The sequence below is a fragment of the Zophobas morio genome, unplaced genomic scaffold (genome assembly GCF_036711695.1).
Source record: "Zophobas morio isolate AGI-343-1 ecotype UQ-CSIRO unplaced genomic scaffold, CSIRO_AGI_Zmor_V1 ptg000038l, whole genome shotgun sequence".
Taxonomy (NCBI): domain Eukaryota; kingdom Metazoa; phylum Arthropoda; class Insecta; order Coleoptera; family Tenebrionidae; genus Zophobas; species Zophobas morio.
The window spans coordinates 2,214,249-2,241,557 of NW_026972143.1; the positions used below are offsets into that span (position 1 = coordinate 2,214,249).

General features: G+C 33.0%; 1 protein-coding gene across 1 annotated transcript in view; it reads right to left on the reverse strand.

Moving 5' to 3' along the window:
• The window catches only part of LOC135140077 (chloride channel protein 2), a 67,030-nt gene that overhangs the window by 37,798 nt on the left and 1,923 nt on the right, over positions 1-27,309 (reverse strand). Inside the window, exon 2 of the mRNA XM_064070478.1 lies at positions 19,745-19,851. Coding sequence (XP_063926548.1) covers positions 19,745-19,816 — 72 coding nt within the window. The 5' untranslated portion in view covers positions 19,817-19,851. The remainder of the gene's footprint in view (positions 1-19,744; positions 19,852-27,309) is intronic.

Consider the following 27,309-nt stretch of genomic DNA (forward strand, 5'->3'; position numbering starts at 1 on the left):
AATTATCGAAGGATCGACCAGTGCGTGGATGAATTTATGTGTCGGGCTGCGTATTTGGCAAACCATAAAGCGCTCAGTACTTTCTATGAGTCTTTAGAAATAATAAATTACGATTCTTTCGCATTTCAACCTTCTCAAAATCAGGAGCACCGAAGAATTTTCAACTGGATCAAAAAGAACATTGTCAAAGGAGAAGCCAATCCTGAAATACCATTAGGATGGACTGAGGGACCGGATTCAACAAAATGGCCCTCGATTAAGTTAGATGATTATAAGAAAACTTTACATGTAATTTCTGGTAGCCATGAATAAAACACACAGAAATGGGTTATATGTAGTTTTATTTACCCCCAAACATAATACAATAACAGATGAAATTATTTACATCACTCTGACGACATCTTGTGCAGGGATGTATTTTTCATTTCATCCTTATCGAAGTTCGCTGGTTTGTTTGGATAAGAACGATGTCTGGAATTCTTTAAACATATCATAGACAATTGCATACCGATTATTTGTGAAATCAACATTCATGTTTTTGTAGGGATACATGGTATCATTAAGGTACAATTTTACATCTCTCAGATTACAATGATCATATTGACTGTAGTTTTTCTTCAATTGATTTTTTCTTCCCTGTTGTAATGCAAAAATTATGTACTGTGATTTTTTTAAGAAAGCCTTAACAAAAATGGAAGGAAAAAAGCAAGGGTGGGGATTAATATGGTGTATAAATTAAAGATCACACACACACAAGAACGAATTAATAAGTTTCTTGCAAGTACATAAGTTAATACTTAACAGCAGAAATGGGTAAGCTTATACATTTTTGTTGTAGTATGTAAAGTTTTAAAAACTTTTTTTTTTTCTGTGTAGAAAAATTTATCATTTGTCCTTATGATCCTAGCCACAGGCTGTTAGAGAAGAGGTTGAGAAAACATATTTTCAACTGTCATCGGGATGCCTGGGAGAGGGAGCGAAAACTCTGGGAGGCTGAACTTCCCCTATGGATATTTACTTCGATAGGAGCAATTATTTTTGTAATCGTATTTTGTGTGTTCCTTTATTTAGGATTAATTTGTTTCAGTTATTTTAGCAAATAAAATACTCCAACAAATGTATGATTCAATAAAACAATTAGCTACTTTTGATTGTTTTATTTAATATCCTTCACCATGTTAATCTACAACAAATGTATGATTCGATAAAACAACTAGCTACTAGATTGTTTTATTTAATATACTTACTTCAACATGTTAATCTAAGAGCATCAACGCTACAATTCAATACAATATACTCCACGGGTCATAGTAGTGTTCTTTTTTTTTTTTTTTTCTGCTGTGGTGAGCAAGTTTCACGACAAAAAATGAAATCACAAGAATCAGTGAGGGTTATATGTAAAAACTCTCTTAAGCTAATTCATGAATACTTAAGTAAAATCAAAACAATCAAAGAAACTAAACATTTTTTTAGTTATAACAGTATAATAATAATTAGAAAAGCACTCAAATGTAAAATCCCCTGAGAAAATATATTGGAAAACGCAAATTCCTTAGGAACAAGCTTGACGTATTTGAAATTTTATCACCTAAAGCTTTTAAATAAGAAAAAACAATTATTATCTATAAAAACTGGTGAAGGCTATATTAAAACCAACAAATTTAAATCGGTGACTAATGTAACATGGCAAGATGTCGAATCCTGCTTTCAACAACGAATTCGTACAGGATTTATAAGTAACCACCATGTTAAAGATCCTCTTCAGTTTTTTTTTCAACAATCTTTTAAATGCTTTATGTTTAGAATTAAAAAAGAAGTGAAAAACTCAATGCTTAAGGTAAATGTAATTTTTTCGGCAAATTTTATTCAACCGCACTCTAGTGAAACAGACATTAAAACATTTTCAACAAAAAATAACACATTGATCAAAACACAAATTTAAAAGAATGGTACGAAGAAAACGTCATTGATAAAATCATGAAAAAATTAGAGAAATTTGCAGAAAAGGATTCCGGTTGGGCGTTGTATGAAATTTTGGGATTGAAAATTAACATAAATAAATACGACCCAATTAAATTCGGATATTCAACTTTTGTATCCACACCAGATTTTATATATATATATATAAAAAAAAACATGCAGTAATTAATGTACAAAATAATGAAATCGTTGCCATATATCAATTTCGTTTCGAAATCGTTGAATTACGCCCAGAATTAATCCACAATAACGTAAACATGTCCGCATTCCTTCGAAATTATTACAATAAGGTGTTAGATGACGGAGAGCGAAAAAGCTTGCGATGCATTGGATCTCGCACGCTGCCAGAGACGTATTCAGAAAATATTAAAAAAAATATATCATCGTTTCGAAGGCGGCAAACGGAAACATGTCAAGACACACAAAAATAATTGTGCGTGTGTGTGTTTCTTTATTTAGTACTAATTTGTTTCACTCACTGTAGCAAATGCAATAGTTCAATAAATGTTTGAAAATGTATAAACATATTAGTTCAATAAAACAATTAGTTACGTTTGTGAGTTTTATTTAATATCCTCTTACATATTTATCTAACGGAATCAACACTACAATGATTCAGCATAACAATATTAAGTTATATAAATATCTTTCAAAGTATTTGTCCAGCAGCACGATATGAGTCATCATGATCTACCACGACGGTATAGGCCAACATAGACAAACTGTTGGGATCGAATCGTTGTTCCTTTTCATTTTTCTCAATTCTTTTCTTATACTTAATGATGCGATCCTTTTTCTTGACATTATCGAAGTTCAGGTCAGTTAATTTCCATTCTACAAGAACAGGATTTATTCCACTTGAAAAGTGTATTGCCACTTTGCACGCGGTTAAGTCGAACGATTTAAGGATACATAGAATTCTGGCTTCCAACGAAAATTGAAGACGAGGTTCAACAAAAATAATATTAAATATAAATCCATCAAACTTCAAATAGCAGCAGGGCCACTTGGACTGATAAAGATAGTCATATTTAGACATGTGATTGTCTGCGCAGTTATCCTTAGCCCATTTTTGTGTATTTTCATCTGCTTCGACGTAAATATCGATGTCTGTATAAGAAGACGTCCGACCTAAGAGAAACGCTGCACATCCCCCAGCCATGAAAGTTCTGGACGACCGAAATTTTTGATGTAACAAACTTTCAACTGTTTGAATGATACGACGTTTTTCTTCATTCAGTGAAGATATATCAAGATTGCGAGAAATGAAACTTGTGTTTTTTAATGAGAACATATCTGATGTGTGAACTGTACTCACATGCTTACAAAAGTTACTTTTATATACCAAATATCAAAAAATTGCTGAATTGCAATTCACACGGAAATAGTTTGAAGAATTGCTGAATTGCAATAAATTATTAAATGACCATATATGGACATGAAAAAACTGCTGATTTGACATTTCACCCTCCTACTTCATTGCAATCAATCTTTAAATGACCATATATGGACATGTAAAACTGCTGATTTGACATTTCACCCTTCTTCGCCATTTATTTTCTGCATATTCTGCATTATTTTTCCTATATATTTTGCATAGGAACTCGTAATTGTTTGTCTTAATTCTGTGTCTGTTAGTGTTAAGTGCTAATTGTTGAAAAAAAAAAAAATATGAAGTATTCCTTGAGTCTCAAGAAACCAAAAATTAACATCCTCCAGGATGTAGTGATACAGGTAGGTTTTTTATTTTTGATTAATTTAAAAAAAAAAAATGTTTTTATATTCATAAAATGTAGAAATGTTTATAAGTATTTATTTTATTTTCAGCCGCCTTTGCCCAAACTGCGTAGACTTGCAGATCTACCTGAGGAAGAAATTGAAAAACTAAAAACAAAAAGTGAGGACGCCTCCACTTCCGCTGTGGAAGACTCCCAGACACCTTCCCAGCTAGATATATCAGGGCTGGAGGAGCCGTGCGTCTCTATGACGCCCTCACTGTTTGAGGGGTTAGAGGCGCACGGAAAAAGCTTGTCTTTCCTTCGTAATGTTTACGGAGTTACGGAGGAAGACGAACAGAGGCAGAGAGAGCAGCAAGAGCAGCAGGAGCAGGAGCAGGAGCAGCAGCAACAGCAGCAGGAGGAGCAGCAACAACCGGTCCGCAAATCACCATCACCACCGACGTCTCAACCAACACCTGCCCCTGATACACCTCATCCTGCTGCACCTGATGATTCGGGTGATGAATTCGAAGACGAAGACAATGCATCTACATTATTGTATAATTTTAAGTGGAAGTGTAGGGCAGCGCAGGACAGACATAATACGCGACAAAGGGAACTAGTGCAAAAACAAAAAAAGTGCAAAAAAAACATTAAAAAATTAGCAAATCAAATTGCAACTCTCCAAAGACAGTTAGTGGAAGAACAAAGTGAATTGCGGGGTGCAGAAAACGAAATGAAAAAAAGTATTCAAAAATCCGACAAATTAAAGAAACTATATGTAAAAATAAAATGTATATAATCTCATAGTGTCAGTAGTAGTGTTAGTAGCGTTAAAAGTGTTGAAATGTTTTAGTAGTAGAATTAGTAGTGATAGTGGTGCTTGTATTGTAATAGTAATATTTATATATCAATAAATAATATAAGTATTTTATTTCGCTTGTTTTTTTTTTTTTTTAAGTGTTGCATGTTGGGCAGTATATATCCAAATCAATGGTTTTGCCAAACAATATCCTGTAGCATTTTCGCTAAAATTTTTGGAACCACTATAATCGTCAATAATGGTGTAATTAGGTGACTTGCAGCGGCTTTTGTTTCTTAAGACAAATTCTTGTTTATACTGTAGTGGGATCGATGTATCGATAATATCAGGAATATTGTGACAAACCATACACGAGCATTTCTTAAACAAAAGTCCATGTTCTCCTTGGGAATGGTATCGCTGTTAGTATTTAGAGAGGTAGCTTGTAGAGATGGTAAGTTCTGGTAGGGTGGTACAAATTAACGAGTAGAGACAGACAAAAACAAAAAATTATTTTTGTTTATTTTTGCCGAACACAGCGTTATAAAAATTTATTGATGTCTTGTCGAGCATCAAGTCATCCTTCAACGATGGAACGTACGTCCCACTGGCGTCGTCGTCCCAATTTTCGAGTGATGTTACTTTTGGGGGTTCAGAATTGAACCATTTTGATGGTTGAGATGGTATCGGTGGTGATGCTTTGGGAAGTGCAGCTTCGCGGAGCTGTCGCTCCCTTTCCCAAGCCTCCCTATGACACCTAAATATATGCCTCTGGAGTCTCCCCTCTAGCATTCGATGGCTCCTATCGTATGGGCAAACTATAAAATCCTCTAAACAAAACAAAAAAAAATATATGAAATTTACATACTGTAATAAAAATATAACCTTACCCATGTCCCTAGATATCTATTGGTTAATTCTCTTGATACTAGTTAATCAGTTATAATCACATCTTTCATATAGTCTTGAATTTATATACGAAATTAATCCCTTCTTTTACTCTTTTTCCCTCTCTAATTTTTATTTCAAGTTGACGATTCAGTTGTTTTTCTCTTATCGAAAATGCAAGAGTTTCACTAATTCAGAAAGATTTAGCAACTACGATTTAATACAACAACAAGTTATTTAATACGTTTTAAATTATTTGTCCAGCAGCACGATATGACTCATCACGATCTACCACCACAGCAGTGATTTTTGATGATTGTTTATAGGTTTTTGATTTTCGTTTTTTAATGATGTTTTGTTGTTTTCATATAAAATTCAACAAAAAGCCGTTTTTGGTTAACTTGAAATTTTTTTTTTTAATGTCTTAGTATATTTAGTTGTGATGGTAGTAGTCATATAACAATACATATAAAGAACAACCTATTTCGCTTTTTTTTTTTTTTTTTTTTTTTTTTTAAGTGTTGCATGTTGGGCTTATTCGAATCCTTTTTCGATGGTCTTTTTTTCGACCTGAAAAAATTTTTACGTAGCGACCTCGAAAAAACTAGAAATGGCTCCTGTATCTAGGTCGATGTGGACAGAATCGATTTTTTTGAGCAGACTTATGCGTTCGTTCCAGAAGAAGGTTTTGATGTATACAACCGATATTCTATCTCTTACCATTTGGACACTAGAAACTTTTGCCCTTTTCTCCCTTATTTTCAACTTTTTTGAAAATTTTTTTTGCTCAACATATGGCTTAATTTTTTTAGCTTTTCCCCGTTCCCCTGAGCCGACATGCTACCTCTTACCGCTTACGAACTATGACGTTTTTCCGTTATTACTACTAAACGGTAGCAAAAAATATTTATTTTGCTAAGTGGACCTATAGACTGTTCACTCAGAAATATTTTGGTACAAAAATATATTTTTTAAGTTTTACCGTTTGGGCGCCACAAACTTTTGCCCTTTTCACAGTCATGTCAAAAGTTAGCGAAAAACCGTCGACGGCTATCGATATTATTTGTTTTTGTCAATCTTTTTTGCTCTATACACGAACCTCCTATCTCTTACCATTTTCGAGTAACAAAAATTTTTTCTATTTAAACGGTAGATACACCTATGAGTCATAATCATTTTTACACACGATTAGATAGTACTTCATGAATATGCATTTGATTTTGTGGAAAAACAAACTTTTCAAAATTTGGATTTTTTTTTTGAGATTTTTTTTGTTTTAATTTTTCTTTGGATTCTTTGAATTTTTTAAATTTTTTTTTTCACCAAAACTTCTAATTTACTTTCCTACTGCTCAAGGAAAACTTTTTTTCGAATTTTGACAACCTTTTTTGACAAAAATTGTTGCGCCCCAAACTCAAATTTTCACATATTTAATTACATGGACCTATTGATTATTCATCCAAAAATATTTTGACACAAAAAACAAATTTTTAACTAATTCCGTTTGGTCACCACAAACTTTTGCCCTTTTCTCCGAAATGCTAAACTCAAACTAAAAACCGTCGACACAGGTGCATGTGTTTCGTATTTTAGGAACTTTTTTGTTCTTTGCACGAACCTCGTATCTCTTACCGTCTTCGAGTAAAACATTTTTTTTTTTATATTTAAACAATTATTGCACCTCCAACCCACATTTATTTTTACACAAATGTGTCATTAGTTTATAGGGATGCATTTTTATTTTTTTAACAAACTTTCTGCCCTTTGGCACCCTCAAGCGATAATTCTTTTTTTTTAATATTTCCGAATACGTCCCTGTCTATTGAAGATAAGAGCGTCCAGTTCCGTAAGAATTTGCTGAAACAGCATCGCGTTATTTCATTCTGTGTTGTAATAATGACGGGCGGCGTGTTTCGGTTTATGAATTTTACCGTGAAAAGATTTGGGAAAAAGGTGGTTTTGTTGAACTAAATGGTGGCTTCTGTGAAGTGTGCGTGTATTTGAATGTTTTCGAGGGAGAACGGATGATTTTATTGCCTGTTTTCAATGTCGTAAGTAACAATTTTTTTAATTTTTAACAACACACTCGCCTTCTGACATTTGAGATTTTATTCTAATAATCACGGACAAATAAGCTTAAATCGGCAGAAAGTTGCTGATGAACATTTATTTATTAAGAAAATAACAGGAGTTTTGTCGGAGCAAACACGGCTTTTATTCGTTGCTGTTATTCCCAATTAAATAATTTTAGATGAGACTGGGGAAAATAATACACCAAACGAAATAAACAATATTTATTATAATTTCAATTACAGCTTAAGATTATACAAACTAGTTCGTATTTTATACATTTTAAGAAACTAATAAGTTTTAAATTTAAATCTAATTTACGACGCAGTGGTTTAACCGCAATGTGCACAGTTATTTAACTGATTTTCTTTGCTGAATAATTTTCAATTCTGAATCCAATTTTTCGATTGTTTCTCTAAATTTTCGCTTCTTCTCCATCATTTTTTCGATTAAGGGCTTTATTTGCAATTCGAAACGTTCCACATTCATTTGAAATCTTTTAACATCGTATAACCAAGTATTAATTCGGCTTTCTTTATCATTTATTAAGAAAATAACCGGAACTTTGTCGAAACAAACACGTCTGTTATTCATGACAGTTTGCAATCAAATATTTTTTACATGAGACTGGGGAAAATAATACACCGAACGAATTAAATAATATTTATTATAATTTCTATTACAGCTTAAGATTATTCAATTTAGTTCTTATTTCATACATTTTAATTGCTTCTTTTAAATAACTAATTCGTTTTAAATGTAATTCTAATCTACGACGAAGCAGTCTAACTGCACTTGATTTGTTTTCCACATGAACCAATGCCTTCTTCATTCTTCGATAAATTCGATATTGATGGTTCGACCGATCGGACCTCTATTTACCAAGTACAATTTCAAGCCGTTCACGATCTTCTGGTTCAGATCGCTGATCACTGAGTCGGTGAATTTTTCGGTAAATCTCTGTGGAAGTATCGTTCTAGACTCTTCAAGTTGCACAAATATCTTGTCACCGTACTTTGTAGACAGTTTACTAAAATTTTTTGTTAAAAATTTTTTATTTTCTTCTAAAGTTTTCGCACTCACAAAAGCTTGCAAGTGAGACTCTTTATTCAAGGTAGAAATGAAAGATGACATTTCTAAGTGTTAAATAATTGAATTCAAAAAACTAATTAATTCTTACACACGAATCCATCGACTTTTATACAAGTATAAAACGGAAGTGGGGATGCGAGATTGCGTCCGAGATCCCTCCCCGACCTAAACGAAAAGAGGGGATAGATCTCGAGATGAACGAGGGCAATAAACGACCAAGGTCGAGCAACGACTAGGTCAATGATCGCCCGATGAAAAGTAATGGGGGAGCTGGACCAGCTGGCAAGGTCAGCCACGTGCACCGACAAGCTCGACAACAAATGAAAGGTCAATGACCGCTCGATGAAAAGTAATGGGGGAGCTGGACCAGTTTGACCTCATTTGACCTGGTCTAGAACCCCCACTATATAACTACTATTAACACGAGAAATTGAGAAATCGAAAAATCCAAAATTTAGAAAATCGAAAAATTAAAGAAATGAGAAACTGAAAAATCGAGAAATTGAAAAATCCCGAAATTGAAAAATCAAAAAATCGAAACATCAAAAAATTGAGACATTAAAAAATTGGAAACTTAAAAGTCAAAAAATCTAAAAATCCAAAAATCCATAATTTTAAAAATTTAAATTGAAAAATTGAAAAATCAAGAAATTGAAGAGTAGAAAAATCTAAAATTTAAAAAATCGAAATTGAAAAACTGAAAAATCGAGAAATCGGAAGATCGAAAAGTCGTTAATGGAAACATGGGAAAACCAAAAAATTGAAGAATTGAAAATTCCAAATGTCCAAAAGCCAAAAAGATCGAGAAATCAAAAGTAAAAAAATCGAGAGATCAAAAGTCGAAAAATCCCAAATCAATCGAAAAATCAAAAATTCGCAAAATGGAAAATTTAAAACATCGAAAAATTGCCAAAAAGATCGAGAAATCAAAAGTCAAAAAAATCGAGAAATCAAAGGTCGAAAAATCCCAAAACCGAAAAAATCGAGAGATCGAAAAGTTGATATATCGAGAAATAGGAAAACCAAAATAAATTGGAAAATTGAAAAATCCAAATGTCCAAAAGCCAAAAGAATGAAGAAATCGAACAGTCGAAAAATTGATTAATTGGTTAATAGAGAAATCGAAAAATCCAAAATTTAGAAACGTCAAAAATTGAAGAATTGAAAAATCGGAAAACTGAAACATCGGAAAATGGAGAAATCGAAAAACGGAAAAAATGAAACATTGGAAAATCAAAAAATTTAAAAATCCTAAAACTGAGTATTGCATTGAAAAAATAAATCATTGAAATTGACGAAAAGTGAAAATCGAGAAACTGGAAAATTGAAAACTCGAAAATATGGAAAATCAAAACATCGAAAAATTGGAAAATCGAAAAACCAAAAAAACGAAAAATTAAAAATTCAAAAATTGAAAGGAGAAATGGAAATGTCGAAAAATAGAAGAAACGGAAAATAGAAAAATTCCAAAACTGAAACATCGAAAAATCGATAAACGAAAAATTTAAAGAAAGACCGGAAAATTGAAAAATCGGGAAATGGAGAAATCGAAAAATCAAAAAATCGAAAATGTGAAAAATCAAAAACAAAAAATTGAAAAATTAAAAAACTGAAAAGCAAGAAGCGGCGAAATCGAGAAATCGAAAGATCGAAAATTGGATAGATCGAGAGTTGGGAAATCAAAAAATCGATTAATTGGTTAATCGAGCTATCGGAAAATCGGAAAGTCGGTAATTTAAAAAAACTCCAAAAATTTAAAAATTGAAAATCGAGAAGTTGAGAAACTCAAAATCGAAAAATTAAGAAATCGAAAAATCCAAAATTTATTATATGTACAATTTTGATTTTTTTTTCCAAAAATTCTCGATGTCTAGGAAAAAAAATTCAAGTTCAACACGGATTCATAAACCACAAGTTCAGGACAATATTACTTTTTAACATTTAAATAACATTTATTTGACAAAATTATAAGATGACATCATCAGTTCCTGGGGGGAGACCTGAACCATCAAATTTTGATTAACAATTTACTATGTGTCCAACAACCTTAAAACGTTTAAACATTTCAGATCATAAAATATGTGAGAAGTGACTCACATTAATCACCTACTTAATTGATAATTTTTTTTTTCTCAGTAGTGTCTCAATTAATTCATTCTGCGCTCGTATGGCATATCTCTGACTCAGAGAATACTCCACACCGTCCGTCCTAGCCCAAAATCTAGTTATTTCCATCTTCAATCTACCACTTGGACACACATTTGATACACTTTAATAAAGTGATCCATCAAGTGCATTTTCCACTCGCTGTCACAGTACATAAATTGCAGAAGCACCCTGATAAGTGATAACTCAAGTACTTAATCTCCCGTAGGCAGATTGTTACCATAATACTAATGATAATTGGTGTAGATAACCTATTTATCGGTGTTTAGCATTACTCAATCGAAACTACTCACAAAGCAATTTAAATTCCACTCCATTATTTAATGACAAGCAAAATATACCACTTTAAATAAAACAAATAAATAATGAATAAATAAATAAACAAACAAATTAAAGTCGTCGTGCGTAGGCAACCAAATATACACCGCCCACTATTCGCATTATCGTCGATCCACCTTGGATGTTGGCATTGTAACAGAAAACAATAAATTAAAAACACCTGTCCCGTGTAAATCCAGCTTTATTTACCCATTACGTAAACCCACCGTCGGTACCTTTCAGCAATTTTCCATTCCAAACAATTAAAACAGAAGCCACCAACTTTTCAAATAAGATTTCTTATCGCTGCGTTAACGATAAGAACAAACATAAGTTGACGCAAACTGATTAAACAAAGTAATAGCGTGTCACCTTTGCGCTGCATAATTAGTTAATTACATAGAACATACCACAAACAATAGTTTTACAATTTGACGTAAACGGTGCAGAATTCGAGGTGTGGTGGCAGCATTTTTGACGTCACATTTCGTAATAGGTTTTTACGAGAGTTTTTTTTTTCTCTCAAAACCATAAATTATTCATCCGTTTATGCTCTAGTGAAACTAGTAAATTTTCCTGTGTTCTAGTCGAACAATTATAGCCACTTCTTTTAATTATTATCGAGTTACACAATTCCTGGCAAGTCCAGCCATGAATAATAAGAATTGTGCGTCGACTCGCTTCCACGATGCAGGCCTCATGTGACCGACACGCGACACCAAAAAACCCTCCTACGCCACTGGCGCCTCGAAAATCGTACAATGTTAAGTGAAAGTGATCCAAGTTTAATTTGTAGTTTGACACCTAAAGACCAGTCGATAGCATTCGGTAGCAACAGAGGCGTAACGCAAGGATTCCGACTCAGACCTTATCACTTCGAACGTGTTATCATTATTACACTTAACTAGGTCAGTGCAGAAAAAACTCATTAACATCAAAAGCGAATTAAACTAATTAAAAAATACAAATTGTGGGGCGTTGACTTATTTCAATCAAACAACCTGCACTTGAAATAATCTTATCAGGTTACGAAAACCCGTGATGTTATCGGCTTCTGGAACTTTACGACACTTAATCGCATTAGCAATTCAAATTTTCGCTCTCGTGCGAAAAAAGCGGTTGTTGTTTTGGGTACTTTCCGCTGCACGCATTCTTATCACTGGTGTCACATAGCCGTCATTCCAGCATTTTTATAACCCTTATAAAATTAATTATAAGTCAAGGTTGCCGGCTTGTATTTATTTTAGCAATGTAATTCTGTTTGGTAGAAAGTGCTAATACTGTGGAGTTTCGTTATCTCGCTATTGTGTGGTGTCATAAATCACGACGACCACTTTTGATCTGATTTGGTAAATAAATCGTAAATATGTCATAAATTAAAGGGTCGAGATTACACGAACTGGCTTTTCTGAGCACATACTATATGATTGGGTCTTGTCTAGACGGGTTTTTGCAACTTTTGCTTCTAATTTCGCAGGTTCAATGTTTTCCGAACTAGTACGTGGACCTAAACAGCTGATTGTTAATATTCAAGGTTAATTTGGCGTGGTAAATAAAAATTTTATGATCATGAATGCGCTGTAAACAGTGATAATTTGGAATCATTAGTTATTTATGGGCTTGGACTTCGCAACTCTTCCTGTGTTATGAGCGAAATTATTGTTATTGTTGCAGATAGGAGAATTTTGGTGTTGCGTCATTGGCGCGGAATTATAGTTGTTTTGGGGTTTTAATGGAGAGTTGGTACCACCAGGTGAAAAAAATGTTGATTCATGCGATTATTGTTGTTGTAGAAAATCCCGAATAAGTTCATGTTTGCTCGACGTTTCGTGACTCCTAAAACGTGAGAAAGTAGGTACTCCATTTCCGTTTGGTTAAAATTTTATAATTTATTTTAAAAATTGCAAATCGATTGCTCTAAAATTTTGTACACACTTTAAAGATATCGTGGACAAAAAACGAGTTTTTGTAAAAGAGTTTGAAACAAGCTTGGAAGCTGTGCTCCTGTTTTTTAATAATATAGGAGAATGTTGAGGACCTCTGGTTGTTCATTATTTAGAAAGTTTAAAACAATCTTGAGGTACTTTTGTGTCTTTTTTAAGCATGTAGAAGAATCTTGGGCCCCTTAGTATTGAGGACCCCTGGGCTTTTCTTTATGAAAGAATTTGAAAGAGTTTTGAGGGTTTTTAGTCTTTTTTTAATGTGAATGGATCTTGGGGACTACTAGTGTTTTATTTTTGGAGGTTATGAAACAATTTTGACGGCTCTTACTATCTTAAGAGCATGTAGAACAACATTGAGAACCCCAAATGTTTTTATTTTGAATGTGTTTGAAGCAATCTTGGTGGCTCTAGTTTCCTTTTTTAAAGAATATAGAAAAATCTTGAGGTCCCCGTGTGCTTATTACAAAAATGGAAAAAATATTGGAGACCCCTGTGTCCTTTTGTTTAAGGAATATAGAAAAATCTTGGGCCTCCTAGTGTCCTTTTAAAAAAATTAGAAAACTCTTGGGACCCTTGATGTTTTGCTTATGGAAGAGTTTGAAGCGATTTTGGGGACCATTGGGATATTTTTTTCGAGAATGTAGAACAATTTTTGGAGATGATTTGTGTTTGAAAGAGTTCGAAATAGTCTTGGAGATCTTTAGTTTCCCCCTTTAAAAAAGTGCATAAAAATCTTGGGCCTCCTAGTGTATTGGTTAACAAAAAAAATAGAAAACTCTTGGGGACACCTGATATTTTGTGTATGGAAGAGTTTGAATTTTGGGGACCATTGGGGTCTTTCTTTTTTTTAAATGTAGAACAATGTTTGTGATCCCTAATGATTTGTGGCTGGAAGAAATTGAAAGAGTCTTGGAGGTCCTAAGTTTTCGCCTTTAAACAAAGCAGAAGAATCTTGGGGTCCCTAGTGCGCTTCTTACAAAAATGGAAACAATTTTGGAGACCTCTGTATCTTTTTGTTTAAGGAATATAGAAAAATCTTGTGCTCCCTAATGTCCTTTTTAAAAAACATAGAAAAGTCATGGGGACATTGGTATTTTGTGCATGGAAGAGTTTGAATTTTAGGGACCATTGAGGTCTTTTTTTGAAGAATGTAGAACAATGTTTGGGGATCCCTAATGATTTGTGTTTGAAAGAATTTGAAAGAGTCTTGGAGGTCCAAAGTTTTACCGTTTAAAGAAAGCAGAAGAATCTTGAGGTCCCCGTGTGCTTTTTACAAAAATGGAAAAAATATTGGAGACCCCTGTGTCCTTTTGTTTAAGGAATATAGAAAAATCTTGGGCCTCCTAGTGTCCTTTTAAAAAAAGTTAGAAAACTCTTGAGATCCTTGATGTTTTGCTTATGGAAGAGTTTGAAACGATTTTGGGGACCATTGGGGTCTTTTTTTCGAGAATGTAGAACAATGTTTGGAGATGATTTGTGTTTGAAAGAGTTCGAAATAGTCTTGGAGACCTTTAGTTTCCCCCTTTAAAAAAATGCATAAAAATCTTGGGCCTCCTAGTGTATTGGTTAACAAAAAAAATAGAAAACTCTTGGAGACACCTGATATTTTGTGTATGGAAGAGTTTGAATTTTGGGAACCATTGGGGCTTTTCTTTTTTTTTTTTAATGTAGAACAACGTTTGGGATCTCTAATGATTTGTGACTGGAAGAAATTGAAAGAGTCTTGGAGGTCCTAAGTTTTCGCCTTTAAACAAAGCAAAAGAATCTTGGGGTCCCGGTGTGCTTTTTAGAAAAATGGAAAAAATCTTGGAGACCCCTGTGTCCTTTGTCCTTTTGTTTAAGGAATATAGAAAAATCTTGGGGACACCTGGTATTTTGTTTATGGATGAGTTTGAATTTTGGGGACCATTGGGGTCTTTTTTTAAGAAGTAGAACAATCTTTGGGAGCCCCTAATGTTTCGTGTTTGAAAGAATCTTGGGTTCCTTGGTGTTTTTTATGGAAGAGTTTGGGACAATTCTCGGGGCCTTTGATGTCTTTTTTAAGAATATGGAACAATATTTGGGAAGCCCAAATGTTTTGTTTTTGAAAGAGTTTGAAACAATCAGTTTTCCTCTGTAAGGAATGTAGAAAAATCTTGGTGTTTTTTATTCAAAAATGTGAACAAATCTTGGGAACCCCTATTAAAATAAACTCCATAAATCTTGGGCCCTCTAGTGTTTTTAAGAAAAAATAGAAAATGTTTGTGGACCTCTCGTGTTTTGTTCATGGAAGAGTTTGAAATAATTTTGATGGTCCTGGTTGTCTTCTTTTTCTAAGAAGTAGAACAATCCCTGGGGACCCCAAATGTTTTGGGATTGAAAGAATTTGAAAAAATCTTGGGAGTCCCTAATGTCTCTTTTTAAAGAATGTAGAAAAATCTTGAGCGACTAGTGTCATTTTAAAAAAATTTAGAAATCTCGTGGTCCCCTTAGCGTTTTTTAAACAATATAAAAAATTTGGGTCCTTTCTTAAGAAAAATTAGAAAACTCTTGGGGACCTCTGGTGTTTTTTTATGGAGCAGCTTGGTCAATTTTCAGGCCTCTTGATGCCTTTTTTTTAAGAATTTAGAACAAATTTGAGAACCCCAAATGTTTTGATTTTGAAAGAGTTTGAAACAATCTTGGGGGGGCATAGTTTTCCTCTGTAAAGAATGTAGAAAAATCTTGGGTCCCTGGTGTTTTTTACTACAAAAATGTGAACAAATCTTGGGGACCCCTATTAAAATAAATTCCAAAAATCTTGGACCCTCTAGTGTCTTTAAGAAAAAATAGAAAATATTTGTGGACATCTCGTGTTTTGTTCATGGAAGAGTTTGAAATAATTTTGATGGTCCTTGTTGTCTTCTTTTTCTAAGAAATAGAACAATCCCTAGGGACCCCAAATGTTTTGGGAGTGAAAGAGTTTGAAAAAATCCTGGGGGTCCCTAATGTCTCTTTTTAAAGAATGTAGAAAACTCTTGAGCGACTAGTGTCATTTTTAAAAAATTTAAAAATCTTGTGGTTCCCTTTGCGTTTTTTAAACAATAAAAAAAATTTGGGTCCTTTCTTAAAAAAAAAAATAGAAAACTCTTGGGGACCTCTGTTGTTTTTTTATGGAACAGTTTGAGGCAATTTTCGGGCCCCTTGATGCCTTTTTTTTAAGAATATAGAACAAATTTGAGAACCCCAAATGTTTTGATTTTGAAAGAGTTTGAAACAATCTTGGGGGCCACAGTTTTCCGCTGTAAAGAATGTAGAAAAATCTTGGGGCCCTGGTGTTTTTTACTACAAAAATGTGAACAAATCTTGGGAACCCCTATTAAAATAAACTCCAAAAATCTTGGATCCTCTAGTGTCTTTAAGAAAAAATAGAAAATGTTTCTGGACCTCTCGTGTTTTGTTCATGGAAGAGTTTGAAGTAATTTTGATGGCCCTGGTTGTCTTCTTCTTCTAAGAAGTAGAACAATCCCTGGGGACCCCAAATGTTTTGGGATTGAAAGAGTTGAAAAAAATCTTGGGGGTCCCTAATGTCTCTTTTTAAAGAATGTAGAAAAATCTTGAGCGGCTAGTGTCATTTTTAAAAAATTTAAAAAGCTTGTGGTCCCCTTTACGTTTTTTAAACAATATAAAAAATTTGGGTCGCTTCTTAAAAAAATGAGAAAACTCTAGGGGACCTCTGGTGTTTTTTTATGGAGCAGTTTGAGACAATTTTCGGGCCCCTTAATGCCTTTTTTTACGAATATGGAACACATTTGAAAAACCCGAATGTTTTGATTTTGAAAGAGTTTGAAACAATCTTGGGGTTCCACAGTTTTTCTCTGTAAAGAATGTAGAAAAATCTTGGGGACCCTAGTGTTCTTTCTACAAAAATGTAAACAAATCTTGGGAAACCCTGTGTTCTTTTTTAAAATCTTGGGCTTTCTAGTGTCTTAAAAAAAAATAGGAAATTTCTGGGGACCTCTCGTGTTTTGTTCATGGGCGCGATTAAAATAATGTTGAGCGTCCTTGGTGTCCCTATTTAAAGAATGTGGAAAAATTGTAGGCGACTAGTGTCATTTATAAAAAATATAAAAATCTTGTGGATCCCGATGTCGTTTTTTCGACAATATATAAGATTCTTGGATCCCATATTGTCCTTAAAAAAAATTAAAAACTCTTGGAGACATTTGGTATTCTGTTTATAGAAGAATTTGAGACAATTTTTGAAGCTCTTGTTGTCCTTTTTTTAACAATATAGAACAATATTTGGGAACCCCAAATCTTGTGTTTTTGAAAGAGTTTGAAACAGTCTTGGAAGTCTCTAGTTTTCCTCTTTAACGAATGTAGAAAAATCTTACGATCCATGGTGTTCTTTCTACAAAAATATAAACAAATCTTGGAGACCCCTGTGTTCTTATTTAAAATAAACTACAAAAATCTTGGCCCCCCTAGTGTCTTAAAAAAAAATTAGAAAATTCTTGGGGACTTCTCGTGTTATGTTTATGGAAGAGTTTGAAATAATTTTGGGGGCGATTGATGTATGTTTTTTTAAGAAGTAGAACAATATTTGGGGACCCCCAATATTGGGGTCCCTAATCTCCTTCTTGAAAGAATGTAGAAGAATCTTGGGGCGTCTTGTGTCCTTTTTAAAAAATATAAAGGTCTTGGGGACCCCTGTGTCTTGTTTTAAACAATATAGAAAAGTCTTGGATTCTCTATGGTCCTCATTAAAAAAAATTGAAAACTCTTCGGGACCACTGATCTTTTGTTTATAGAAAAGTTTGAAAAAATTTTGGGGACCCTTGATATATTTTTTTTTTAGGAAGGTAGAACAATATTTGGGGATGACTTGTGTTTGAAAGAGTTTGAAATAATCTTGAAGGTCCTTCCTTTCATCCTTTAAACAATGTAGAAAAATCTTGGGACCCCTAGTGTCTTTTTTACAAAAATGTATACAAATCTTGGGATTACTGTGCCCTTTTTTAAAGAATATAGAAAAATCTTGAGCCGCCCATTGTACTTTTCAAAAAAAAACTGGGAAACTTGGGGCCTTGCTATCTTTTTTTAGAAGTCTCTTTTTTGCTTAACTTCTAGGAGTTATCACAACAAATAAACAAAATTCGCTGAATCAGATTTTGTACTTCACTTAAAAAACTGAATTTCTCTTAATGCCTATACTGTAAAAGCGAGGAAAGTTCTATCTCAGCAATTTTAGTTGATGATGATTTTATACAACCTTGCACTCTCCATTTAGCAGGATGGCATATACATATTAAGCTTGATTTTATTAAATTAATAACAATGATCAAACATTAAATAATAATTATTCTGCTATTACGTCATACCCACAATACCATATAGTTAACAAAATTATAATTTAAAATTTCGCCTTTTTTGCTTTTATAGGGGTGTATTATCCCGAAAAAAATTGTTTCTACTTCTAAAAAGTGTAAACACATTTTTAGAATAACACTAGAATTGTTAAGTATTTGCTTGTATTAAAATTAAATAAAATTTAGCTGAAACTCCGGTTTATAATTTTTTTTGGACCACTCAAGGTCTTAGAATGTTTCCTTGACATCCTTTCTTAAATTTTCCGCCGCTCCTCAAACTTCGACATCTCCATGTGTTTTTTTTTTAATTCAAATTTGATTCCAGTGTTTTAATTTCTCTCGCATCTAATCTTCCGCAGGGTTATACCGATTGCTGCAGACTTTTGGGTGTAGTTTTTCTTTGCATGTGAATCATCCTGTACATAACAGTTTTTTCACTTGTTATCAGACAATGACCTGTCTTTCCACATTGCAATTTCGCGACTTTGGAAAAATTTACTTCAAGCTACTCTATAACGTATATATTTATTGTCAAAAGTTGTTTTTGCAGTTGAATGGTTTTTGATAAAATCTTTTCATATCTATTACAAAACGATAGCAAACAACATGTCTACTACTACAGGTAAATGAAGAGTGGGAAATTTAATTATTTTTGTATGTAAAATGTAAATATTTAATAAAGCAACCAATGCGGATTAATAAACAATTAAGTACTAATTGCTAGAATTGAAGAAAGCGGCACAAGTGATTTAATTACCAAAACATGAATCAGTGGTACGTCGCCAAATTGTCTGTATCCAACTTGGAACCAATCAGTGAAAACGTTCTTAATTGTTTTCGACGAACGCACACACGCAGACACCACTCACGAATGGCCAAAGTCTGCTTAAAAACCCCACGTGTAAGAACCCATCAAAAAGATTTATCCATCAATTTTCTATTTATAATAATAATAATATCTTCGAGCTTCAAACGCTCATTCCCACATTTATTTGCAACGTCTATATTTACCCAGCCCGACTGCACAAACACATGAATAAAACTATATTTACCAAACACCCAAAATCGCTCCAAGACCAAAATCCTACAAAAAAATCGCGCAATAAAAAATTGCGAAATTATCTTTCCCATTACTCGCTAATGCCATATAATTTCCAAACTTCCGCTCCTTACGAGCTCAATGCATCGATTAATAACGTTCCTTCGATACCCAATCTAAAAATAAGCTGCACACGCAACAAAAATCGCCAATTGCGCGATTATAGAAACCCCCACCCCCTCGAGACGCCTATGGAACCGCGACCTTCCCAACCACGTGTCCCGCAATCACGTGCGCCGGCAAAATAAACAAAATCGAAGCGATAATGCGATTGTTTCTGGTTAGTGCCAACCGACTTCGCTCAAAAAAAAATTCAAAACTGGCTGGCGCCCACTTACCACCGTGTTCTGGTAGCCCAGTCCGAAGCGCTCCTTGTCCTGCGGGACCTGCAGCTTCCCTCCCTCGGCCATCTTCGTCGTGTCTTCGTCGTCGGTTTAGTCACTTCCTGGAACAGACCGCATTCGCGTTAGTCGCGCTTGGAGGATGGTTCAAGGACGCGCCGATGTTCTATTGTTTTTGCGTTTTGAGGCGGCGACATTACTAAAATAGAAGAAGAGGCCGTTGAGGCTTGGACGGCGGCCAGGGATGTTATTATTATTGAAGTGGGCTTTGGCCGCCGCTATAAAACGGTTGCATGGGTCGCGGATCCGGGATTTTGGGTCATGGGAGGAGTGGGGGAGGGTTGGGGCGATGGGGCGATGGGTGATGGGTGACGTATGGGAGTGGAGAGAACCGCGGAACGACTGAGTGTCGAAAGGTGGGTCCGTGGAGAATGAGGAATTCGCGGTTTGTGTTGCGTGATGGGTGACGGGGGGAGGAGGAGGGGTAATTGCGGATGGACCCGGGGAAGTGTGTTATTATGCTGGGTTTCGGCATTCTTGGATTTTTTACGGGTTTTGGAGTTTTTGGAGCAGTTATAATTTTTTCGGGAGAAGTTTTAGCATTTGAGTGTGCTGTGAATGGTCAGTTTTGTCTTAAATTTTTTCAGTTAATTCGTATTTTTGAGAACTTTCTTTTTATTACCGTTTTTAGGAATGTGTCACAACTTCGTAATATAGATCAGAGTCTATGTAATGTATGGGCATGGCATGCTTGAACATTGAAGTGAAAAACAAAAAAGTACTTTGAGATTGATAACTAAGGGAAATATTGAAGCAGAGTACTAGAAATTTTTACGATTTAAGTGCGCTATGAATGGTCATTTTTGTATTTTAATTTTTCAGTTAATTCGGAATTTTTAAAACTTTTTTTATATTTTCAGTTCTTTTTTATATACAAAAGAGAAGACCAGAATTTTTTAACATTGAGACCCAATTTTGTAGTATAAACCAGAACCTGTAATGTATGGACATGGCATGCTTGAATATTGAAGTGAAAAAAAAAAAACTTTTAGACTGATAACTAAGGGAGATATTGTAGCAGGGTTCTAGAAATTTTTGGGATCTGAGTGCGTAATGAATGGTCACTTTTTTGGTTTAATTTTTTCAATTAATTCGGAATGCTAAGAACTTTTATTTATTACTGTTTTTAGAAACATATTTTTTAGTTTTTTTTTTTTTTTTTTGTACATAGAAAATACAAGAATTTTGAACATTGTGCCACGACTTTGTATATACCAGAACCTACAATGAATGGACATTGCATACTTGATATCGGAGCGTAAAACCAAAAATACTTCGAGATTTATGACAAAGGGAAATAATGCAGCAAGGTACTAGAATTTTTTAGGATCTGAGTGCACTATGAATGGTCAATTTCGTGTTTAATTTTTTCAGTTACTTTGGAATTTTAAGAACTTTTTGCTTTGGTACTGTTTTTAGAAAAATATTTTTAAGTTTTTTTTTTGTACATAGAAAATACAAGAATTTTGAACATTGTGCCACGACTTTGTATATACCAGAACCTACAATGAATGGACATTACATACTTGATATCGGAGCGTAAAACCAAAAATACTTTGAGATTTATGACAAAGGGAAATAATGCAGCAAGGTACTAGAAATTTTTAGGATCTGAGTGCACTATGAATGGTCAATTTCGTGTTTAATTTTTTCAGTTACTTTGGAATTTTTAGAACTGTTTCCTTTAGTACTGTTTTTAGAAAAACATTTTTGAGTTTTTTTTATACCTAGAGAATAGAAGAATTTTTTAAAAATGTGTCACAACTTTGTAGTATAGAACAGAGTATATATAATGTATGGCCATGGCATGCTTGAACATTGCAGTGAAAAACAAAAAAATACTTTGAAATTTATAACTAAGGAAAATATTGAAGCAGAGTACTAGAAATTTTTAGGATTTAAGTGCGCTATGAATGGTCATTTTTGTATTTTAATTTTTCAGTTAATTCAGAATTTTTATTTTTTTTTTATATTTTCAGTTCTTTTTTACATACAAAGGAGAAGACCAGAATTTTTTAACATTGTGGTACCATTTTGTAGTATAAACCCGAACCTGTAATGTATGGATATGGCATGATTGAATATTGAAGTGAAAAAAAATACTTTTAGACTGATAACTAAGGGAGATATTGTAGCAGGGTTCTAGAAATTTTTAGGATCTGAGTGCGTAATGAATGGTCACTTTTTTGGTTTAATTTTTTCAATTAATTCGGAATGTTAAGAACTTTTATTTATTACTGTTTTTAGAAAAATATTTTTTAGTTTTTTTTTGTACATAGAAAATACAAGAATTTTGAAGATTGTGACACAACTTTAGATATACTAGAACCTATATTGTATGGGCATGACATACTTAATATCACAGCGTGAAACCAAAAACACTTTGAGATTTATGACTAAGGGAAATAATGCAGCAAGGTACTAGAAATTTTTAGGATCTGAGTGCGCTATGAATTGTCAATTTTGTGTTTAATTTTTTCAGTTACTTTGGAATTTTAAGAACTTTGTCCTTTAGTACTGTTTTTAGAAAAACATTTTTTAGTTTTTTTATACCTAGAAAATAGAAGAATTTTTTCAAAATGTATCACAACTTTGTAGTATAGATCAGAGTATATATAATGTATGGCCGGGGCATGCTTGAACATTGAAGTGAAAAACAAAAAAATACTTTGAAATTTATAACTGAGGGAAATATTGACGCAGAATACTAGAACTTTTTAGGATTTAAGTGCGCTATGAATAGTCATTTTTGTATTTTAATTTTTCTGTTAATTCGGAATTTTTAAAAGTTTTTTTATATTTTCAGTTCTTTTTTATATACAAAAGAGAAGACCAGAATTTTTTAACATTGAGGCACAATTTTGTAGTATAAACCAGAACCTGTAATATATGGACATGGCATGCTGGAATATTGAAGTGAAAAAAAATACTTTTAGACTGGTAACTAAGGGAGATATTGTAGCAGGGTTCTAGAAATTTTTAGGATCTGAATGCGTAATGAATGGTCACTTTTTTGGTTTAATTTTTTCAGTTAATTCGGAATGTTAAGAACTTTTATTTATTACTGTTTTTAGAAAAATATTTTTTAGTTTTTTTTTTGTACATCGAAAATACAAGAATTTTGGACATTGTGCCACGACTTTGTATATACCAGAACCTACAATAAATGGATATTGCATACTTGATATCGGAGGGTAAAACCAAAAATACTTTGAGATTTATGACAAAGGGAAATAATGCAGGAAGGTACTAGACATTTTTAGGATCTGAGTGCGCTATGAATGGTCAATTTTGTGTTTAATTTTTTCAGTTAATTTGGAATGTTAAGAACTTTTTCCTTTAGTACTGTTTTTAGAAAACCATTTTTTAGTTTTTTTATACCTAGAGAATAGAAGAATTTTTTTAACAATGTGTCACAACTTCGTAGTATAAATCAGAGTATATATAATGTATGGCCATGGCATGCTTGAACATTGAAGTGAAAAACAAAAAAATACTTTGAAATTTATAACTAAGGGAAATATTGAAGCAGAGTACTAGAAATTTTTAGGATTTAAGTGCGCTATGAATGGCATTTTTGTATTTTAATTTTTCAGTTAATTCGGAATTTTTAAAACTTTTTTTATATTTTCAGTTCTTTTTTATATACAAAGGAGAAGACCAGAATTTTTTAACATTGAGGCACAATTTTGTAGTATAAACCAGAAACTGTAATGTATGGACATGGCATGCTTGAATATTGAAGTGAAAAAAAAATACTTTTAGACTGATAACTAAGGGAGATATTGTAGCAGGGTTCTAGAAATTTTTAGGATCTGAATGCGCTATGAATGGTCAATTTCGTGTTTAACTTTTTCAGTTACTGTTCCTTTAGTACTGTGTCTGTGACAATTTTGTTAAAATATAATCTTGTAAACCACTAAAGTTATTACTGTTTAAAAATTTCTGTTAACTGTTAGTTATCGATTAGATTATTAAATTTAATCAAGCGAAAGCCCTGAAACTATCCTACTCATGGACTTTCAGCCTACGTTTAGGTATGTCATGGAAGATTAACATTAGTTTCGTTTCATAGCAACCCCGTCCCAAGTACTTCATATTTGCTATTGAAGAATGACCATGAAAGTAATGACATGTTACACCACGACAAAGGCACTCTAGGCCTAAAATACTAAAAACAAAAACGGCGGTTTTATAGCCTAACCTTAAAAATGTTAGGCCAAACTTTCGTTTTTATAAACTATAATAAAAATCAGTTAAGGTTTATTTTATTCATTCGACCATGAAACTTAAAATGAATTTTTTATCAAAGTAATAAAATTGTTTATTTCTCCACAAAGCTACAATATCGAATAAACGCATTCCATAAATTTGCGTAATATTTATAACAATAGTTGCGAGTTTCTCAAAAATATTAGAAGAAATGTTATGTTTTTCAAAATGGTCCATGGAATTTCAGCAACATTCTGGCAAAGCGCCGATGTTGTAATTAACACATCAAAAGCGGTATTCGTTCTGGACGTTCAACACAAACAATTTTGCAGTTGTTTCTGTAAATTTCTTTCCATTCCGCACATAATAATCATTAATAACATCTGTTTAATAAATAGTAAAAGAAACTTGTTTTAAATTAAGAAAAACAAAGAACCCATTATTATAAAAACGTCATTATGACTTTTTTTACGTCGTTTGTTTGTAATTGACTATTTTAAGTAGAATCGCTGTCTACCACTAACTTGCGAGTATTTATCGTGAAACACTTACTTGAATGGAACCTGATCATTATCACAGACAATTAGTGCTACACCACTTTTCAATTTGGACCATCACAAGTGGACGATTTTATTTGGTATAGTAGCAAGATTTGGAACTTTGGGGTGACACAATAAACTTTACAAGATCTACTAAGTTGTGTTGCCGTCAATCAGATCCAGATAAATTACATAATCACCAAGTAATCCTTAATAACTTACAGATGTTGGTTGTACGCCAGTCTTCCGTCAACGTATCTTCATCACTTTTAAAGTTAATGAACTTTAAAAGTGGACAGTTAGGTATTATTCGAGACATTTTGTTCTAGAACATTGTGCACACTTTAGTGCGTTGAAAACATAACAATGAGTACAATTTTTTTACAAAGGAACTTGAAAAGTAATAATTTTTTTAACGTCGCGGCAATAAATTTACATAGTTTTTGCATTGTAAGTATTAAAGTGGTGTATACTTGTATGTGCAATAATTTTCAATGCCATCATTTTTTCTGGTTCCGAAACAGAAATTATACACACTCGAGCGAACACATAACATAAAAGTGAGAAAGCAACAAATGTTCATTTGTTCAGCACTCACTATAAGAATATCATAAAATAAGGTACACTATTAATATCCTTGAGACTAATTATTCAGTTAATAATAGCCACGATGTCATGATTATCAAGTAGAATTGTTTCGCTTGAATAAATTACGAATAAAGTCCAGGATTCCTTACACATATGTATTTTAATTCATTTTAATTAGTCTTGTTGCAGTTTTTTAAATTATGACTTTCGTTTAACCGTGTTGTAAAAATATAGGAATTTATTAACATGAGGAAAGATATGATTTCGTTTAAAAATTGCTGATGATGTCATTTTGTCGTAAGAGCAGAGATACGTATCTAATTGATAGAAAGTAAAGTCTATAAGTTTGTAGGTTTATCGTGACACTACATTGTTACTTAACGCTTAAACATTGATTTTAATCTCAAGAACAAATAAATTTTCCAATAAAAAAATAAAACTGACAAGTGTGAGAATAACAATGTCTTGCGATTTCGTAAATTTTAGTGTAAGCCTAAGGTCGTTTCGTAGATCCTAGAATATGGCAAAGTAGGTCCTCGTTTTCGTTTATTCGTGATCTGTCAATTGTGTGTGGATATTTTATGACACAAAATTTCCTAAATTCGTTCTTTCAAATGCCCATTTTAGGTTTATCGAGCACTAGAAGAATATACAGTCTGACCAAAAACGCATACAATTTTTTTAAATCTTAGGGACAAAATCAATTTTTAAAATGTGTTATTAATTACTTTCTACTTCGTAATTTTTAGTATAAAGTAAGGGTGATTTGCTGATTTTCTAAGGTCGTATTTTCTCGACGTTTCGTAGATTCTAGAATATGCAAAAGTGTGTCCCCGTTTTCGTTTATTCGTTATCTGTCTTTTGTGTGTGGCTATTTTATGAGACAAAATCTCCTAAATTCGTTCTTAAAGATGCCGTTTTTAGGTTTATCGAAGCATTACATTGTTTCTAGAGAAATATACAGTCTGTCCAAAAACGCATACAATTTTTTTAAATCTTGGGTACAAAATCAATTTTTACAGGTTACAAAAGTGACAGCGACATTTTTTTATGTGCATGCAACTATAATTTTAGGACTTGAGTCCGAGTGTTTTTATTTTTTTCCTTATTTTTTCGTCCAAATCGTAATCGTGACGGTAGAAAATAAAAAACTTTTTGCGATTTTGTCCATTTTTCTCGCTAAATATTCCATTCGATTCTTATTTGTTTTCAGATGCACTATGTGTTATTAATTACTTTCTACTTCGTACTTTTTAGTATAAAGTAAGGGTGATTTGCTGATTTTCTAAGGTCGTATTTTGTCGACGTTTCGTAGATTCTAGAATATCCAAAAGTAGGTCCTTGTTTTAGTTTATTCGTTATCTGTCTTTTGTGTGTGGCTATTTTATGAGACAAAATCTCCTAAATTCGTTCTTAAAGATGCCGTTTTTAGGTTTATCGAAGCATTACATTGTTTCTAGAGAAATATACAGTCTGTCCAAAAACGCATACAATTTTTTTAAATCTTGGGTACACAAAATCAATTTTTACAGGTTACAAAAGTGACAGCGACATTTTTTTATGTGCATGCAACTATAATTTTAGGACTTGAGTCCGAGTGTTTTTATTTTTTTCCTTATTTTTTCGTCCAAATCGTAATCGTGACGGTAGAAAATAAAAAAATTTAAGCGCTTTTGTCCATTTTTCTCGCTAAATATTCCATCCGATTTTTATTTGTTTTCAGATGGACTATGAGTTATTAATTACTTTCTACTTCGTAATTTTTAGTATAAAGTAAGGGTGATTTGCTGATTTTCTAAGGTCGTATTTTCTCGACGTTTCGTAGCTTCTAGAATAGGTAAAAGTAGGTCCTCGTTTTCGTTTATTCGTTATCTGTCTTTCGTGTGTGTCTATTTTATGAGACAAAATCTCCTAAATTCGTTCTTAAAGATGCCGTTTTTAGGTTTATCGAAGCATTACATTGTTTCTAGAGAAATATACAGTATGTCCAAAAACGCATACAATTTTTTTAAATCTTGGGTACAAAATCAATTTTTACAGGTTATAAAAGTGACAGCGACATTTTTTATGTGCCTGCAATTATAATTTTAGGACTTGAGTCCGAGTGTTTTATTTTTTTCCTTATTTTTTCGTCCAAATCGTAATCGTGACGGTAGAAAATAA